Source organism: Protomyctophum bolini (assembly GCF_963924005.1).
Source record: "Protomyctophum bolini genome assembly, chromosome: 23".
NCBI classification, from domain to species: domain Eukaryota; kingdom Metazoa; phylum Chordata; class Actinopteri; order Myctophiformes; family Myctophidae; genus Protomyctophum; species Protomyctophum bolini.
The window spans coordinates 19645019-19665629 of record NC_137884.1 but is presented as its reverse complement, the minus strand read 5'-3'; the positions used below and the strand labels follow the sequence as shown (position 1 = coordinate 19665629).

General features: G+C 42.8%; 1 protein-coding gene across 1 annotated transcript in view; it reads left to right on the top strand.

Annotated features, from left to right (window-relative positions):
* Positions 1–20611, top strand: part of LOC308310980 (ankyrin repeat and BTB/POZ domain-containing protein 3-A-like) — a gene marked incomplete at its 3' end in the record, with an annotated part of 179924 nt that overhangs the window by 105557 nt on the left and 53756 nt on the right. Inside the window, exon 2 of the mRNA XM_080757473.1 lies at positions 7742–7942. Coding sequence (XP_080613599.1) covers positions 7742–7942 — 201 coding nt within the window. The remainder of the gene's footprint in view (positions 1–7741; positions 7943–20611) is intronic.

Sequence of the window (20611 nt, the reverse complement as noted above, 5' to 3'; positions counted from 1 at the left end):
CTATGTAATGTAAATGTACAATACATATATGTAGGGCTGGGGTGGTTAATCTATGTAATGTAAATGTACAATACATATATGTAGGGCTGGGGTGGTTAATCTATGTAATGTAAATGTACAATACATATATGTAGGGCTGGAGTGGTTAATCTATGTAATGTAAATGTACAATACATATATGTAGGGCTGGAGTGGTTAATCTATGTAATGTAAATGTACAATACATATATGTAGGGCTGGGGTGGTTAATCTATGTAATGTAAATGTACAATACATATATGTAGGGCTGGGGTGGTTAATCTATGTAATGTAAATGTACAATACATATATGTAGGGCTGGGGTGGTTAATCTATGTAATGTAAATGTACAATACATATATGTAGGGCTGGGGTGGTTAATCTATGTAATGTAAATGTACAATACATATATGTAGGGCTGGGGTGGTTAATCTATGTAATGTAAATGTACAATACATATATGTAGGGCTGGGGTGGTTAATCTATGTAATGTAAATGTACAATACATATATGTAGGGCTGGGGTGGTTAATCTATGTAATGTAAATGTACAATACATATATGTAGGGCTGGGGTGGTTAATCTATGTAATGTAAATGTACAATACATATATGTAGGGCTGGGGTGGTTAATCTATGTAATGTAAATGTACAATACATATATGTAGGGCTGGGGTGGTTAATCTATGTAATGTAAATGTACAATACATATATGTAGGGCTGGGGTGGTTAATCTATGTAATGTAAATGTACAATACATATATGTAGGGCTGGGGTGGTTAATCTATGTAATGTAAATGTACAATACATATATGTAGGGCTGGGGTGGTTAATCTATGTAATGTAAATGTACAATACATATATGTAGGGCTGGAGTGGTTCATCTATGTAATGTAAATGTACAATACATATATGTAGGGCTGGAGTGGTTCATCTATGTTCTGTAATAATAATTCAAATCTACAAAGTGAATAGTATAACTAAAGTTTTAAAATAATTGCAGTGGAGTAAAAGTACAATATTTGCCTCCAAGATGTAGTGGAATAGAAGTACAAGTATTGTAAATAGTAAATACTCGAGTAAAGTACAAATATCTCAGAATTGCACTCAAGTACAGTACTTGAGTAAATGTACTTGGTTACTTCACACCACTGGTCACGGCAGGGAAGCCACAGCATTATACACTGTAGATCCCGTCTTGTTTGTCACTCTCCGAGGGGGAAATGTTTGCTTTTTCCCCCTCTGCCGTTTAATCCACAAACATCTTCCCAGGATCAAATATTGTTCAGATTGTTGTGTTTTTGTATCTGGGGAGGCCGACTGCAAGAGGGAGATAATGTACGTGGCGGCCGCGGCCGCGGAGATGAATAGAGAACGGCTGATTTGTTTTTCTGTCCGCGTATATTATGATGAAGGGATGAATAATGCAACGAAGGATCCTGTGTTAACCCAGGATTATAAATCTGTTGCTGTGGAAAGGAATTTCCCCATGGGGACAATAAAGTCAGAAGTCGAAAAAAAGTTTATTTTTTATTTGTTTTTGTGAGGGGGGGGTCGGTCACAGGGTTTGGACTTGCAGAGATATGGGGGCGAGGTCGAGGAGATAAGACAAGCAAGCCGTGATGCACTACTAGACTAGAAAATTAGAAACATCATGAAATATTGAAATGCCGACGAGTAGTAGTACACTACAGCATACCCCTCCCTCCGAGAAGATCGTGAACCCGTAATGTGATTATGGTGATTTGACGTGTCCCCGCAGTGGATCCGCATGGCCCCGGGAACGACTAACTCCTCTGATGGGTTGGACTGACAGCTTCTCTATAAGCCCTGGGATTGGTTTAGGTTTGCTGCAGTGCTCCTTCCCACTCCCTCCCAGGTGTTATGCATGATCATTAATCAATGATTTTTGTATATATTTGCTTACCGAATATTTGCCTGATGAAGACCTATAGTCGGTCGATTTAATTGTTGCCTTAAATAAAGTACGTCTCGGAGCTCTACAAACTGCCGTGCGGATGTTCTTCCTCTTCCTTGACGGGAACGACTAACTAACAGGTTGCAGTACGTATAGTTCAGACTATAGTCATTGGTCTAACTAACAGGTTGCACTACGTAGTTCAGACTATAGTCATTGGTCTAACTAACAGGTTGCAGTACGTATAGTTCAGACTATAGTCATTGGTCTAACTAACAGGTTGCAGTACGTAGTTCAGACTATAGTCATTGGTCTAACTAACAGGTTGCAGTACGTAGTTCAGACTACAGTCATTGGTCAGTATGTAGTTCAGACTATAGTCATTGGTCTAACTAACAGGTTGCAGTACGTAGTTCAGACTATAGTCATTGGTCTAACTAACAGGTTGCAGTACGTATAGTTCAGACTACAGTCATTGGTCTAACTAACAGGTTGCAGTACGTATAGTTCAGACTATAGTCATTGATCTAACTAACAGGTTGCAGTACGTAGTTCAGACTATAGTCATTGATCTAACTAACAGGTTGCAGTACGTAGTTCAGACTATAGTCATTGGTCTAACTAACAGGTTGCAGTATACACGTAGTTCAGACTATAGTCATTGATCTAACTAACAGGTTGCAGTACGTAGTTCAGACTATAGTCATTGGTCTAACTAACAGGTTGCAGTACGTAGTTCAGACTATAGTCATTGATCTAACTAACAGGTTGCAGTACGTAGTTCAGACTATAGTCATTGATCTAACTAACAGGTTGCAGTACGTAGTTCAGACTATAGTCATTGATCTAACTAACAGGTTGCAGTACGTAGTTCAGACTATAGTCATTGGTCTAACTAACAGGTTGCAGTACATAGTTCAGACTATAGTCATTGATCTAACTAACAGGTTGCAGTACGTAGTTCAGACTATAGTCATTGATCTAACTAACAGGTTGCAGTACGTAGTTCAGACTATAGTCATTGGTCTAACTAACAGGTTGCAGTACATAGTTCAGACTATAGTCATTGGTCTAACTAACAGGTTGCAGTACGTAGTTCAGACTATAGTCATTGGTCTAACTAACAGGTTGCAGTATACACGTAGTTCAGACTATAGTCATTGATCTAACTAACAGGTTGCAGTATACACGTAGTTCAGACTATAGTCATTGATCTAACTAACAGGTTGCAGTACGTAGTTCAGACTATAGTCATTGATCTAACTAACAGGTTGCAGTACATAGTTCAGACTATAGTCATTGGTCTAACTAACAGGTTGCAGTACGTAGTTCAGACTATAGTCATTGGTCTAACTAACAGGTTGCAGTATACACGTAGTTCAGACTATAGTCATTGATCTAACTAACAGGTTGCAGTATACACGTAGTTCAGACTATAGTCATTGATCTAACTAACAGGTTGCAGTACATAGTTCAGACTATAGTCATTGATCTAACTAACAGGTTGCAGTATACACGTAGTTCAGACTATAGTCATTGATCTAACTAACAGGTTGCAGTACGTAGTTCAGACTATAGTCATTGGTATAACTAACAGGTTGCAGTACGTAGTTCAGACTATAGTCATTGGTCTAACTAACAGGTTGCAGTACGTAGTTCAGACTATAGTCATTGATCTAACTAACAGGTTGCAGTACGTAGTTCAGACTATAGTCATTGATCTAACTAACAGGTTGCAGTACGTAGTTCAGACTATAGTCATTGGTCTAACTAACAGGTTGCAGTACGTAGTTCAGACTATAGTCATTGATCTAACTAACAGGTTGCAGTACGTAGTTCAGACTATAGTCATTGGTATAACTAACAGGTTGCAGTACGTAGTTCAGACTATAGTCATTGGTCTAACTAACAGGTTGCAGTACGTAGTTCAGACTATAGTCATTGATCTAACTAACAGGTTGCAGTGCGGCGGCGGTGGCTCAGGGGTAGAGTGCCTGGATGGGAACCGCAAGGTTGCCAGTTCGAACCCGGGCTCCCCCAGAGTTACTGTCGAAGTGTCCTTGAGCAAGACACTGAACCCCTAATTGCTCCCGATGTGCTAGTTGGTGCCTTGCATGGTTTCCGCTGCCATCGGTGTGTGAATGGGTGAATGTAATGCACAATCTATGTAAAGCGCCTTTATATAAATGCACCATTTACCATTTTACGTAGTTCAGACTATAGTCATTGGTCTAACTAACAGGTTGCAGTACGTAGTTCAGACTATAGTCATTGATCTAACTAACAGGTTGCAGTACGTAGTTCAGACTATAGTCATTGATCTAACTAACAGGTTGCAGTATACACGTAGTTCAGACTATAGTCATTGGTCCGACAAACGACAACCCACCTCAAACCCTAACCTATAACCATAACCGCAAGCACGGGAGCAGTGCATGTCCGCCATGCGGACACATGTCGGACTAAATGCTCCGTCGGAATTACATGCGCTCCCCCTAACTAACAGCTTCCCAAAGGTCCCCCTATAGCCGGTCTTGAGGGGTGTGTATTCTCTTCATCTTTATACTAATCTTCATTAGATATTCTGCACGTGTATACGTTCTTCCTTCCAAAACTTTTGATTTAGCAGAACAAAACAAACAGCACTCCTTTTGTTTGTTGACTTTGATCTCCCCTCGAACGCTCAGCGTGAGACGGAGGCGCGGAAGCTATTATCGGGAGACGTCCTGCGTGGCTGTGGTCTAGCCCTGCCTAACGCAGATGTTGTCAGAGTTGATCACTGACCTTTTTCGCCGAGGACAGACGTGCATTGGATTAAATCAAGATGTTATAGCTCCCCGAATTATACCTGTTGGTTTAGAGCCGGGTTGGGAACCAATTTAGTCTCTCACTCTCTCTCCTCGGTTTTAGAAGTGCAATTATTGGTTAAGTCAGGCCATTTATCACATCTCTCTTTTCACACGCACGCACATGCACGGCGCGCACACAGCAGCAGAGAGCGGTCAGAGTCAAGCTAGAGTCAAACACCTTCGACTGAACATAACAGACACATCCCTTCCACTTAAAGGTTTCTACCATGGGGGGGGACACACCCTACTAACGTCGGGCATCAGGGGCTTTTATTGGGGCCTCTGAGTAAAGCTGTGTTTCAGTGTGACTGGAGGAGGAGTGATGATTTCAGTATGAGTGTGAGTGTGGGAGTGATGAGGGAGATATTAGCCTGCCTGGAGAAATTAATTCCTGGGCTGCTGGATACTGTAGTGGGCTGAGGACGTGTGGAATTTGGAGTGAGAGTATTCCCAATTCCCCCCCCCCTTCATTTCATGCAAGGAAAAACGTTCCCTTGGCATGGGTTACTGATCTGAGAACTAGGGGACTGGACCACTGTGTGTGTGCGTGTGCATGTGTGTGCGCGCGCGTGTGCACATGTGTGTGTGTGTGTGTGTCTGTGCGTGGCTTCTGTGCTTCAATTTGTGTGCACGACGTGCAGACAAATTGTCTACCATGCTGTAGCCTAATTCATGTTTGTGTCATGTCATTAGGATTAACACTCAGCTGGGTGTTGCTTTCCATTCACCTGTAGCCGAGCCTCGATATCCCATCTGTTTACAAGACGTTCCCAACCACGGCCACAGTAACGAGACCTAAATGGATTATTCCCACCCGGACACCATTGTCTGCTGCTGATGCTACACCCGACAGCTGGTAAAGGAATGCATACCGGACCTGTGAGCACAACGGCATGCAATGTAATGGAAAACTGTCTTGCTTTCAAGGTCAAAACTGTGTCTCTCTAGTCTGTGCAGCTTGTTTTCAAGGTCAAAACTGTGTCTCTCTAGTCTGTGCAGCTTGTTTTCAAGGTCAAAACTGTGTCTCTATAGTCTGTGCAGCTTGTTTTCAAGGTCAGAACTGTGTCTCTATAGTCTGTGCAGCTTGTTTTCAAGGTCATTCTTCCAATCTGCAGCTTTGTATAGGAATGGCTATAGGATATACTGCAACTGCAGCCTAATTAGTGTGGGGTTTTTTTGGGGTTTCATTTTGGAGTCACAGGCAGCATTAGTAAGTGCTAGTAATATTATGCAGAAAGCTGTCAGGAGACGATAACAAACATCAAATTCTGTGAGACCCTTTTCTTTTTTTCATCCATACTCAAGTTTGTGTTTTGGATAGGTTGAGGCATATTGCCTTGGGCTGAATGAATAAATAAAAACTTAGTTTGAAAGAAGTGCCATAACTGGGCTTCCAGTGGAGGCAGAATACTCAGTGACTCCCATCAGTAACGATGCTCAATCCAAGTTTTACGGGTTTTTTTTAAAGTTTTGTTGGCACAATATCTGCCAGTGCTTTATTCCAGAAAACAGCAAAGAGAAGGGCCTGGGACTTGGATGGGGTCTGTGTCTCATACTTGGTACTAGAGACACAGGTCATGTGCAGGTCCACTATTGATAGCAGAAGCCTTAAGGCTCATATACATAGTCTGGATTTCCGGTGGTGAGGTGACCACCGAACTACACCATGACGTCACGAGCCGCGGTGAAGAGTAAACCACCGCCACCGCTCCAGCCCTTCTCTCTGTTTTTACTCACCACCGCTCAGCGTTATTTCAGCTCCGGTGGTCAGCTCACCACCGGAGCGGTGGTCACCTCACCACCGAAAATCCAGACTATGAATAGGCCTTAACTTTATGCTTCTTGTCCGGAGGCAACTGTGGTTTGGTGGTCGCTGCACCGACCGTGTTACTGTGGTCAGTCAGCGTGGAGTCAGCGGTGCGAGGAAGCCGATTTATTCTTCATTGTATGCCATGTGTCGCATGGCAAATATAACTAATCTACAAGCTCACAAGTACGTGTTGCATCAACGACGCATTGTGGACTTTTAACTCTGCTCTCGTTTACACACGGACGGAACCGTCGTAATGGTATGATTAAGTAAAGGTTAGGGGAGACTTCTCCTGCCTTCTGCCTCCGACTGAGGGTTCTGTGGTCTCGCGAGACAAGCCGCCGATTAACGTTACGTGGCCCAGAGTCTCACGAGAGACAGCACAGCATTTTTATTTATTTTATTCTAACCTTTATATATATATATATATCAAAAAGAGAAAAATCTCTTTTGACTGCACACTCCAGGGAACAGAGACGGACAACTTACTGCATCAACTCATTTATTAGCACGACGCGTTTAGCCGTGAGCTTCGTCAGGTGCTATGACGCGTGAGTCATAGCCTGCTGTGACGCCTGCTGTGAGCTCAAAGCTCAGAAGATCAAAGTCAACTTTCATCTATCACGGCAAATCCAAATAACCCATTTTGATTCCTGTCTCACAGTGAGGATTTAGAAGACATGTTTAGAATCGGGTCCTCCTCTTGAGTGATTGATTGATTGATTGATTGAACACTTTATTAGTCAGAAACCTAACAGGTTTTGCCTTACTGGGCGGGGTAGTAGACTGGGATACAGTGAAGTTTGCTTTGGTCCGACATGTGTTGCGACGTGCTTGCGGTTATGTTTACGTTTGGGGTAGGATTAGTAATATATAATATAATGTTTGACATACAGTACATGTTCACCCACATGTGTTGTGACATGCTTGCGGTCATGTTTAGGTTTGGGGTAAAAACAATTAATCTGACCCGTGGCTTTGTGTGGTGCCACTCAAAGTGACTACTGGGTTGGGCTTGCTGGATGCATGTTAACCCCTAGTGTGTCTGTCAGAAGACGTTGAGGGCTGATTTCACCCACGCGCTCATTTCCTCCGGTCTTACTGGGCCAACATTCTAACTAAACCCTTTGATCTTTTTGCCCTCCCAGGTGCACTGAGCTTGCCGGACAGTCTGAACCTGCACCGGGACCCCCAGTGCCCCGGGAGGGGCGGTGACGGTCACCATGGCTACACGCAGTGTCCCGGGGCCGGGAGGGGCAGCGAGGGTCCCCATGGCTACACGCAGGCGGAGCTACGCACGCTGGAGCAGTCCTTATTGGCCACGAGGGTCGGCAGCATCGCCGAACTGAGTAAGATTCACCCAATCACGCGTGTTCACGTAATCAGACAGTGGTGGGAAAAGTACTCAAATGTTCACGTAATCAGACAGTGGTGGAGAAAGTACTCAAAGTACTCAAGTGGTGGAAAAAGTACTCACCCCGTTAAGGTGTGATGTCGTGACAAAAAACAAGCACCCACATAGTCGGCCCGCCTGCTGCGTGAGCTCAAAGCTCAGAAGATCAAAGTCAACTTTCATCTATCACGGCAAATGCAAATAACCCATTTTGATTCCTGTCTCACAGTGAGGATTTAGAATCGGGTCCTCCTCTTTGAGTGATGGATTGAATACTTTATTAGTCAGAAACCTGCAGGCCAATTAATTTCTTGACGTTACGCCTATTTTGTCAAAAACATCATGCAATCGGTGCACGTCATCTCTATAGTCGGATCTGCCCAATTGTTCATATTCCATCCTGATTGGCTAAGATTGGCATCTAAAGTTTGTATGTCTGTGCAATGAATCAACATTAACAAAAGGTAATAGAGCACGCACATCCACTCTAGCCCAGGTGCTGCACGAAAGGCAGTACAGGAGAAAAAGACGCAAAAAAAAAATGAAAAGGGAAACCTCAGCTCCACGGGTTTATTAATTCCAGTGGAGCTGAAAGATAATATCTTGATTCTTGACCAGTCAAATTATTATCTCGACCCGTCGAGAATTAAAAAAAAATCTCACCATGGCCACTTACGGGCTGCATAGTTTTCCCTTACCAGTGTTGCAGACTCTATTTCTTTCTTTGTCAACATTCCATCCCTCAACCACTCACCTCTATAATGACTGAATTCCGAACATTGCTGGCCCACAATAACCTACCTGACCTGAGGTCAGATTCTAAAAATGTCTTCTAGATCCTGACAGTTTTCTGAAAAAGCTATGTTTCTATGTCAGTCGTTCTTAGATTTAAAAAAAAATAGCAGATCTACAAGCTCGTATAGCGAGCTTGTAGATCTGCTGTGACCTGGCGGACACCTGTGCTCCGAAGAGCACTTTGTCAAGTGTCACGACTGCAACATTGGATTTATTGGGGGAGGAAAAACACGCCCACACATAAATTAAATGAACACACAGGGTTTTACAACAACGTTTTCTTTTTAAAGCACCATTACAGAGTTAAAAGTCAGTGTGCAAGGAAGGTGTGACGCAACACTACAGCTGACCCACTGTCTGTAGAAGCTGTCCACTTCTACTCCACTACATCTCAGAGCCAAAATGTCTACTTTTACTCATATCTGCACGCTATTTTCAAAAGATTTTGTACACTTTTTGAACTTGTGAATTGGGACATTCTGCAAAATGAGTACTTTTACTACTTTAAGTACATTTTGATGCAGATACTTTTGTACTTTTACTTGAGTACACTTTGAATACGGACATCTACTTGTAACAGGGTACATCTACATTGCAGTATTTATACTTTTACTTAAGTGAAACACTTGAATACTTTTTCCACCACTGCTATAGCCAAATCCAACCCACTGCTATTCTGCGTCATTACACCCATTTCTCTCTCTCTCTCTCTCTCTCCCTCTCTCCCCCCCCCTCTCTCTCTCTCTCCCTCTCTCTCTCCCTCTCTCCCCCCTCTCTCTCTCTCTCTCCCCCTCTCTCTCCCCCCCCTCTCTCTCTCTCTCTCTCTCTCTCTTTCTTACTTGCTACTCTGATGCAAGAAAGATGTGTCTGGCGCTGCACTGCGGTGACATGGACATAAGGGCTACGCATACTGGCCCTTTGTCTAAGACAAATGTCTTCCTCGGGAGACATATAATAAAGAACCTTAAACCTCTCACTCACACACACACACACACGCCTGACCCATTCCATTCAGGCCCTCTTCTTCTATTACAGCTGTTCTAACACCTGTTCATAAGCCCTTCTTGGCGGGTGCTTAAATCCAAGGTCAGCTGTGCCTCAGAGGCTTCTGCACTCGTCTTGAAAGGAACGTGTCCGCCGCCGTTATCTCTGAGCTACCCGTCCTCTCCACGTGCACACATTAGATCACATTGTGTGCCTCCAAGAAAAGAGTGTGTGTGTGTGTGTGTGTGTGTGTGTGTGTGTGTGTGTGTGTGTGTGTGTGTGTGTGTGTGTGTGTGTGTGCGTGTGTGCGTGCGTGTGTGCGGCAGGACCTTCTAGCTGTGAGGCGACAGCACTACAGACTGCAGTGCCACAGTGCCTCCCGAAGTCGAGGTCTTAATCATCTTGATTCTGATTGCTCAATGGCCGATTCAGCTGTGTGTGTGTGTCTGGATAATGACTGTCTAATCAAAGCTGCTGCTGTTTCCAACATGACAGCTATGTTAACAAACACACAATGTCATTTACAGCTAAACGTTGCTCTCAAATTTTGTTTTGAAAACATTTGAGCGAGAAATAAAATAGACGATACAGTACCCGGAAATGGATTCTATTTGATCAACTCACTTCCTTGTTTTCCCGACAGAGCGACACTTATTATTTATTAAGTTATGTATTATTAAGTAGCCATGTAATAAGCGGGATAATGTATGCGCGTTTGTTTACATGTCTGGCATGTTGGATACAGCATTAAAATCCATGCAGCGCAGCAGGTTCTCTGAGGCTTTGACTATGACACATAATACTGTCTGATGTTGAAAGGACTGCATGCAGTCAACTGGAGTGCTGGATAATTATACAAGGTTATACTAAGTGGCCCTTCAAACAGTACCAAATGCATTGCAATATGTAAAGCATTGTGTTTGTTTACCGGAGCAGACATCTATCCTTGAGTCACTGGGTAAATGGAAATCTTCCCTTTCTAAGCAGAAAATGTTCTTTTCTTTGAGCAACCGGCACATTCCCTTATATTTCGGTGGAGTTGAAACTAAGTGTGAGGTTGTGTTTGCACCAGTTAGACGCCGCCGCACGTTTCTTCGCTAGTAATACTATCACACTGAGATTTCCTCTGAGGCTTTTTGTAACTTTGTAAGACTGCCTGCCTTCTATTTTTTATTTTGTTTAATATGACCACTCCTGAATGAAGTGCCTGGTGCTGGGAGTCTGGTGCAACGCACAGGTCCTGGGCCTGGTGAGAGCAGGAGTGGACCTGTTGAGACGTACAGTAGGAGGGGCCCGGACAGGAGTCAACCCACAGAGCCTAGTCCTTCCACGCGCCAGATTGATGCGATCCTCCCGCATACGCCAGTCCCGGCAGAGTAGTTCCGGAGCAACGGATTGTATGGCCCTGGTTTTTTCCTGGTGGGACTGATCGAGGGTAGCTACTACTGTAACTAGTACTGGGACGTAAGTCGGGACTTGATCATCCCGGCTGGGTCACCTGAGTGAGGGGGTATGATGTTGGAAGACCCGAAACCCCGTTGACCTCAGGATACATCACTGAGGATACGTCCCAGGTGTATCCATGCTATGTATTTTTGCTGAGCATATACAGTATAGGTGCCCAACTTATATTTTTAAGGAGTGCGCATCGCTGAACATCCACACTTCAGTATGGGTATAGCAGGAGAAGCCACAAATTAACGAGCACACTTAAAATACTCACAGAGGAATATTCACTGTCTGCAAATCGCAATGAGTGAGCAATGGTGGGAAAAGTACTAAAAGTTTTTACTTAGGTAAAAAAAACTAAATCGCACTCCGTGTGAACTCAGCGGTGCAATAATAATAAAGATCAGTGAGGTGAGGGGCGCTCTTATCATCATACATCATCTCATTCTGGCCAATCACACATTTGCGTCCTCACTTTTCCGTCTTCACTTTTCCGCCCTCACTTTTATCTTCAATATGTACAGTACTTTGCCCAGCAGATCAAATCATCGCTATATGGGGTGATCAGCCAAATGTTTGTGTTTTATAAGAGGTCCATGTATCGTATATCTGGAGTATATTGCACAATGTCTGACATCTCTCGGGTGTCCCCCGTGGCACAATCGTTATGCCATGCTCAACCAATGGCACAATCTCCCACCCAATAACGCCGGCCAATCACAATTTGCGTCCTCACTTTTTTGACTTCAAAGTTTTGTTTGTGTTTACACAAACGCGGAAAGATGTGGGGCATAATGTGTGTGTGCGTGCGTGGCAAAACAAAAATACTTTCTGGCCTTGACAGCCAAACAGAAAAGCCCTATCCGATTGCATTAACCCATTCTGACCTGAGATCAGATTCATACGAGGTTTCCACTGGACACACACTGGTCTGATCAACCCATTCTGACCTGAGATCAGATTCTAAAAATGTCAGTCGTTCTTCGAATTTTTCAAAAATAGCAGACCTACAAGCTCGTATCGCGCCACTCGGTGGCGCGATATGAGCTTGTAGATCTGCTATTTTTCAATAGGTAAAGCATAACATGATGCTAACACCAAAATGGGTGCCCGGTCAGAATGGGTTAAACAACGTTAAACTCACTTTGCCACTCACGTCATGAATGTGCATATATACTGCACACCCTCTATATTCTATAAGGCAGAATATAACACAACCCCATCCTCACAGGCACATGCACGGCACCGCATCGCGGCAGGCAGGCAAAATAACAACACCTGCAGGCTGACTGTTTGATTAACTTGCTGCATGGGCGTTTGTCTCCGAGCAGAGTGTGCTTCCAGCTGGGCGAACTAACCTCCAGGGTCAGCCAGAGAAAAAGGAAGAAAGAAAGACATGTGGCGCTGCCAATGTACTTAAAATAGAAGCTCTATAGCTGTCACAGACGGAGAGCGTTTCCGTCGCTCACTGCAGGGCCCTGTGTATTCAGTGGCATTCTTTATTTTCCTCTGCCAGTTATAGTCCATGTGACGACTTCAGCACTTTTCAGCATTTCTTCTTCATATAATTGGTCAGACTCACTCACTAATGTTCATGATAATGGCACAATTTGTTCTTCTACTTGGTCTGCGTCTTATAGGAGGGCTGTGGGCACATCAAAAACCTGTCTTCCAGTGACTTTAACCCATTCTGACCGGGCACCCATTTTGGTGTTAGCATCATGTTACGCTTTATGTATTGAAAAATAGCAGATCTACAAGCTCATATCGCGCCACCGAGTGGCGCGATACGAGCTTGTAGGTCTGCTATTTTTGAAAAATCGAAGAACGACTGACTTTTTTAGAATCTGATCTCAGGTCAGAATGGGTTATAATCAGACCAGTGTGTGTCCAGTGGAAACCTCGTATGAATCTGATCTCAGGTCAGAATGGGATATATATATTATCGCAAGTATACGATGGCTTGCATGCATGGTAACTTTTCAGGAATAGAAAGCCTGCCGTTTCTGTTAGCTTTGATTCCCCATCGATGATGTCACTGGAGGATGGCTTTCTGAACTGCCCACAGTCACACACCGAGTAGAATTTGTTTTGCTATTTTAACATGAACATTAGTGAGGACCAATTATTGGTTGAAAAGTGGTGAAGTGGTCCTTTGACAACAGCAAAGACAGGCCTATTATAACTTAACCCATTTTGGGGCGGGAACCCCTTTTGGTGTTTTAACTATTGAAATATAGCAGATCTTCAAGCTCATACTGTAGCTATATGTAGGTCTGCTATTTTTGAAAAATTGTAAAAATGTGCCTCAAATATTTGAATATATATTGTTACAGAGTGAACATTTTAACTCATATCTTTGCTTCTGTGGGGTCCCTGAAAGAACATATTTTCAGATGGGGGGGCGGAGGCATATTACATATAATTTTTGGGGTTCTTGACATGAAATATTGAGAACCACTGATACAGAAACATATGGTTTTTCAGAAAACTATATATTTTTAAATTTCGACGTCAGGCCTAAATGGGTTTATGCATACTGTTATTGTGTTAATTGCAGAGACCTCTAAGAAAGTCAAGGACTCGCTGATAGATGAACAGCATGTATAGAAGCAGAATGTGGCTCCGTGCAAAGCTACAGAGCTCCCTCGTCGATCATGTGAGCATATTAAAACTGTGTCACGTGCCAAGTCATTATAAGCAATTAACCTGAAATTTAACAACAGATAACCTGGAAGTAAACTGGCTATGCAGTGCATAATGTCAGGGCAATTGCCAATTTCACGGCCGATTTAACTGGCAAGTGGCCATTCCTGCACGATAAAAGAGGCTGGATGAATAATAACAATCGCTAATACTATTATTTTCATTGTGAGGTTGGTTGAACAGCAAACCTAATCATGTCTACAATTTAGTCCTTCTCCAATTCTTCTGTCAATGTTGTGCAGCTGGTGCTTGAGGGAGTTGCAGTTTTACACAGTATGCATTTTATGTTTATGGTGTGAATGTAAAAGACCCCAACGTCAGTGGTGGAAAGTATCTATTTACATTGTCATTTTAGTTAAGTACAATACTTAAGCATAATTTTTGAGGTATTTCCAATTTCCAGTTATTTTACTTCTACTCCCCTTGAAAGCAATAAGGTACACCTGCACACTGTGCATTTGCGCCGTACATGAGTATTGTCTTATTTAATGAAGCAATGTTCCGGTCCCTCCGGACCTTCCTCAGGCCTGAGGAAGGTCCGGAGGGAGGGACCGAAACGTTGCTTCATTAAACGGGAACGGGACATGAACGGGACTCGAACAAGCAGTGCGTCACGTCAGGCCAGAGCCTATAATTGTGGCATGCGCCTGGACAGCGGGCGCCCCATACGTGACATAATTATATTGTGACCAGGTGTGTGTGTGTGTGTGTGGCAGACAGTTCATCTGTCAGCGGGGCTGCAGTGGACGCGGAGCAGTCTCTGGGCAAATAAACGGCGTAATGTAATACAGTGTAGGCATTTAACAATGAGGCCCTGCATGCGTTCCAAAGGGCAGGGTGTGTCCCCCGAAGCAGAGGTTGCACGGTGAATATATAAACACTGTTCCAGTGGTAGAAAAAGTACTCAAAGTGTCATTTTAATGACATTTTTGTATTGTTATTTTTTGGTATTCAGACAGCCAGCAATGAATAAAACGCTCCCAACATTTCTTAGTCTCTGTGACACATCTAGGGGCCACAATCTGCATTCAAAGATTTTCCTAGAAGCTTTGTCAAAAGAACCCGGTCGAACTTTTCTAGGAAAACCTTTGAATGCAGATTAGATGTGTCACAGAGACACTTTTTGGAGTGTTCTAGCCATTGCTGGCTGTCTGAATACCAAAAAAAAAAATTAAAAAAAAATGGTCATTACATTTTTGACATATTATTGCTTATAGCAGCTTTAAGTATCAATACTGCAATAGAAATACTCAGTTACAAGTAAAAGTCCGCAATTAAAAAATGTACAAAATACCTGAGTGGGCACACAATGCACACATGCTTGTAGGGTATTCCGAGTAAAGTAATGTACTCAGTTACTTTGGGTGAATATGTATACACACTGTTCCACTAGGATGGAGCTGTGTTGATCCGCTTGCTGCACTCACCATTTGCATCGACAAAACGTAATTGTCCACAGCGTTCGCTGTCACTTGGCCCTGCAGCCTACAGTTTAGAACTTACAGTAAAATGGCACTGGCCTATTTCTTTTTTTCCTTTCGTTTTCCCAGGCTGACAATAGTTATTGAGTTATAGTGTCGTTTTCGTCTTCAACGGTTGAATGGTTTTTTGTCAAATAAAGGAATCCCCTCTCGCGGGAGAAGGGGCTCATATACTTGCTAAAAGGATTACGGCAAAATGTGCAATTCTTGTCATGTTTGCTTTTCTGGGACAGTGATTTGCTGGTATGCTCCTGTGTTATGCTCTGCATTGTACGCACGTCCAAAAGCAAATCCAAAAGGATTTTCTCCTTTCTCAAAAAAATGCTTCCTCGATCTGCTGCCCTTTTTTCACCCAACACACATTTGAGAATTATATGCCACGATTTCACCCACATTCAAACCATTTTAAAAACCCGCCGCGTGACTCACCCCCGGACCAAATAGCCGTCTATGCCATTACAGCACGCCCACATAGAAGGCTCACAGGTGAAGCACATTCGCAATGAGACCCAAGCTGTCTGTGCTATTTCTCACCGAGTATATTAGTTAGAGTACCTTTTTCCAATTCAGTCATGCATCATCTCTCTGTCTCTCTCTGTCTTTCTCTCTCTCTCTCTCTGTCTCGCTCTCTCTCTCCACTTCACAAAGTAGCTGACCTAATTTCCGAGCACAGAAAGCAAGAAAGAAAGCAAGAAAGAAAGATAGATAGATTTTGGTTTAGACTAGTCATTGGTTAGACCAGTCATTAGTCCTACAACTACAACCTATCTCAAACCCTCACCCTAAACCTAACCTCCCATGGGGCAGCACACCTAAACCTAACCTTAACCCATGTCTAAACCAATGACTAGTCCAGGGGTAGGCAACCATTATTATCAGAAGAGCCATTTTTGGCCCAATAACGTATTTCAATTCTATTTGGAGCCACAAAATAATGTTTGTCTTTCAATATTACATTTTATTGTTTGCTAATTTCTCAAAGCATATCATAACAAGTATACTGTACCAGTAAGCCAGCAGCATTGGTGGTGAAAGAATAACTTTATGCCTCCTACAAATTCAATAATACATTTTATGATATAATTTTTTTGCTTGATTTGTTGCATTTTAATGTTTTACCTTCTACTGTTTGTTTCGTGCCCTTGTTTTAACATGATTGTTTTACCTGTTGTACAGCACTTTGTAACATGTATCTCTATAAATTACAATCCAAAGAGGGAACAAGATATAAGACATACCAAGCCATCAACCCAAATCTATCTGTTCACCCACTCTATACCAGCACCAGCAGTACACCTTACATTGAGGACTATTTGAGGATAACCTTTACACGGTTTCGGTTGTCCGCTCATAGACTGCGTGTGGAAATGGGAAGATGGAGCCGCATACCACCTGAACAGCGGTTTTGCCAATGTGAGACTGGTATACAAAACGAACAGCACATACTGGTGTGTCCCCTCACACAAGATATCAGAGAGAAATATGGACATGAGGGTATTGATTTGAGCTCACTCTTTGTGGGCACTAACAGAGAGACTTTGCGTATGCTACATGCCTGCCTGTCACTTGTGGAGCAATAGAAAGCTCCTGTTGTAAAGGGTTTCTGTATTGTGTATTGTATATTTTATTGTATTGTACCTTTTTAAAGTTTTTGATTCATGGGTTTTTTATTATTGTTTGGACCCAATGTTTTATACATTTGTGTCAATAAAGTAACTAACTAACTAACTACTTACTTACACCACAACAGACTGCTGATTCACTGACACACCACAACACACTGCTGATTCACTGACACAACAGACTGCTGATTCACTGACACACCACAACAGACTGCTTCAATCACATTAGTAATGAATTATACAAACAGCACACACAACGCAAGCAGCAGCAATGTAAGGTCTGTGGATTTTTCGGCCATTTGAATTTGAATTTTATTTTTGATAGACGGTAAGGTAAGGTACAACGTCTCATGCAGACCTACGTATATATGCTCTGAGGCGGGGGTGCGTATAGACAGGGCTTAATGTATTCAGAACAATGCACACAAAGTGCACAAAGACCAGCACACCGTCTGCACTGGCAATACGAACTTTATTTAAAGGCAACGTTTCGGTCAAAGGCCTTCTTCAGGCATCCGTTTGATATTTGATAGATGAAATTCGGAAAAAAAACTTTCCGTTTCCTATTCTAAATGCAATTCAGAAATGGTTAATTAAAACTTAATTCCTGATTTTCATTGGTGTGGTTTTAAACACAATTAAGATTTTAAAATTCAAATTTAAATCAAATACACAGACCCATGAAAAAAAGGTTCCGTACGGACCGTACCTTGAGCCGTCTTCTGCCTGAAGCTCCGGGTGTCGATGGCAGTGTGGGGGGGGGGCACGGTCTCTACCTCCTCCTGGGTCCTCCTGGGTCCTCCTGGGTCCTCCTGGGTCCTCCTGGGTCCTCCTGGGTTCTCCTGGGTTCTCATGGGTCCTCCTGGGTCCTCCTGGGTCCTCCTGGGTCAAGGGTAGGCAACCATTATTATCAGAAGAGCCATTTTTGGCCCAATAACGTATTTCAATTCTATTTGGAGCCACAAAATAATGTTTGTCTTTCAATATTACATTTTATTGTTTGCAGGTTGCCTACCCCTGGACTAGTCTAAACTAAGTATGCACCCCGGAACATTCGACCCCAAAATAGCGATCTATAAGCTCTGTACCTCAGTTGGTACAGAGGATTTAACAGCACACTTAAGCACATAGACAACTCATGTGAGATTATAGGTAGTAATAAAGTATAGAGGGTTTTAAGTGGTTTAAAGGTGTAATAATAATTAATTGCATTTTATAGCGCTTTTCCAAGTGCTCAAAGCGCTTTACAATGGACATTATTTTCCGTCATTCCTTTTAGTCGACAAAATCAACCCTATAGGCCCTGCAGGCATGTCATTATTCTAGGCAAACACTTTCAGACATGGCACATTTTCTGTGTTCACTGCAGCACGCAAAGAAAGGTTTATAAATGTCTCTCGGTAGAGTTGTCCCGATACCATTCCTTTCAGACCGAGTACAAGTACTTCATTTTTAGTACGCACCGATACAGAGTGCCGATACCGAGTACTTTTTCTTTTTGTTGAGTAAGCACTTATTTTACCCCCTTTTTCTACAATGTAATTTCATTGTCAACGCCTTGTGCTTGTGATGATACCGTAATGTTCGATTACCACAATAATAATAGCCTGAAACGATTTTTGAAAATCCAAAATGTTCTTTATTTTGCTTATTAGAAAATTTTAAACAAATGTTCTAACTAATGTTTTGGTACTCGGGTCAGAGTATCGGGGGACAGAGTACGAGTACTTGAGAGACTATCGGCCCGAGTAACCGTATCGGTATATCGGGACAACACAACACTATCTCCCGGTGTAGCCCGTCGGCAACAGAGCTGGAGATCTGTCGTGCCGCTGAGGTCACGACAGTGTGAAACATCTTACTGAGGTCACGACAGTGTGAAACATCTTACTGTTCCTGTTCAATGCTACGGGAGCTCCCAGAAGCACTTAGGCCTCCTGTGGTGTTACAGCGGTCAGGGCGAGGGTGACCAGATGAGGACGAGGGGAAACTTGGGACAGCTCTTTGGGAGCTGGACAAATAACCCCAGTACTTTATGAGTCAACATGCCGAATGATACTCCTCCCGAGTAAAATACCAACGTTTTCAAAAGTCCAATGCTTTTAGAAATACGTATTTCCTCCCCAAAAAAAATCGAAGATTTTCTCAATATTTACAAAGATATACCGTATTTATAAATAGAGAAAATAGCAGATATAGTGTGTGTGATGGGTGAAAGCAATGCCAATTGTAAAGTGCTTTTGAGTAAAGCCACTGTATATATGCACCATTTACGATTGAAAATGAAAATTACCTTTTATTACAAAGTAGCTGACCTAATTCCGAGCACACAAAGCAAGCAAGCAAGCAGCAAGCAATATTTACAAAGATATACCGTATAAATAGAGAAAATAGCAGATATAGTGTGTGTGAATGGGTGAAAGCAATGCCATTATTGTAAAGTGCTTTTGAGTAAAGCCACTGTATATATGCACCATTCACGATTGAAAATGAAAATGACCTTTTATGACATGAGATTCATGTTATTGTTATTCATTGTAATCAATGTGGCACCTATAGCTATCACATCTGTCCGTCATCTTCTCTGTGGCAGCCTGCAGCTATAGCCGCTGCGACTTCTGCAAAAAAAATCGTCTACTCAAATTTTGGCTGCTGCGTGTTCAGCAGGTCCTGGGCTGGGACACCAGGTTCCATGTTGTCAGCGAGGGTTTATTTTCCTAACCGTATTCCATAAATGTTTTAACATTTCCACCATAACATACATTTCTTTATGCAACAGTGCTATATAGCTACAGAATGTGTCACTGTCGTGAGTAGTGCTATTTATCAATTCACTGCAGTGCTGTACACGGATACATGTCGTAGACATGCGCAGAGCAAGTTCAGTCAGGGAACCTCAGTGCAGTTGCTGCCGGCCGTTAATTGGGCATCACGCATCACGCTCTCATTCACATGATTCACTCAGCCAATCACACACTCACTCCATCTTCATACCGGCTACTTTAAACGGAGGTTTGCATTTCTCGTCCTGCTTCCTTTCTGCTGCTGCTGTATCAGCGTGCCGCTGTGTACAAACCCACCTCCACCCCAGCTACCACCTGTCGTTTTGGATCTACTGTTTAGGTACGGGGGATTCAGAGTCCCCAATGGTCGGGACTCGAGACTGATGCTTACCTAGAAAACAGATCCAATACATCACCAAACCATAGTAAATATATTGCTCATCTCATATTCAATAAATATATATTCCATCCATTCTTGAGTTGTCCTGACTGAACTACAACTGCCATAATGCACTGCAGTGCTGTGTGTACATGGCCAAAAGAACTACATAACTAATAAAAACGTGGCTTTAAGGACAAACAGGACAGGATTCGGGATTTGGGACAACTACAGTAGTCTGCTAGTAGTCTCGTGTAGCCAGACAACTATTCCACAATCTCCAAATGCTATACAGAGTCTGGAACTACAGCTCCCGAAATCAGAGTAAGGAAGGTGCCATTTCCGTTCACGAAAATATATTTTAAAATATCTTTAGAGCTTATTATTTAATAACGTCTGGTCGCCGTAACCAAGGCAAACGGAACA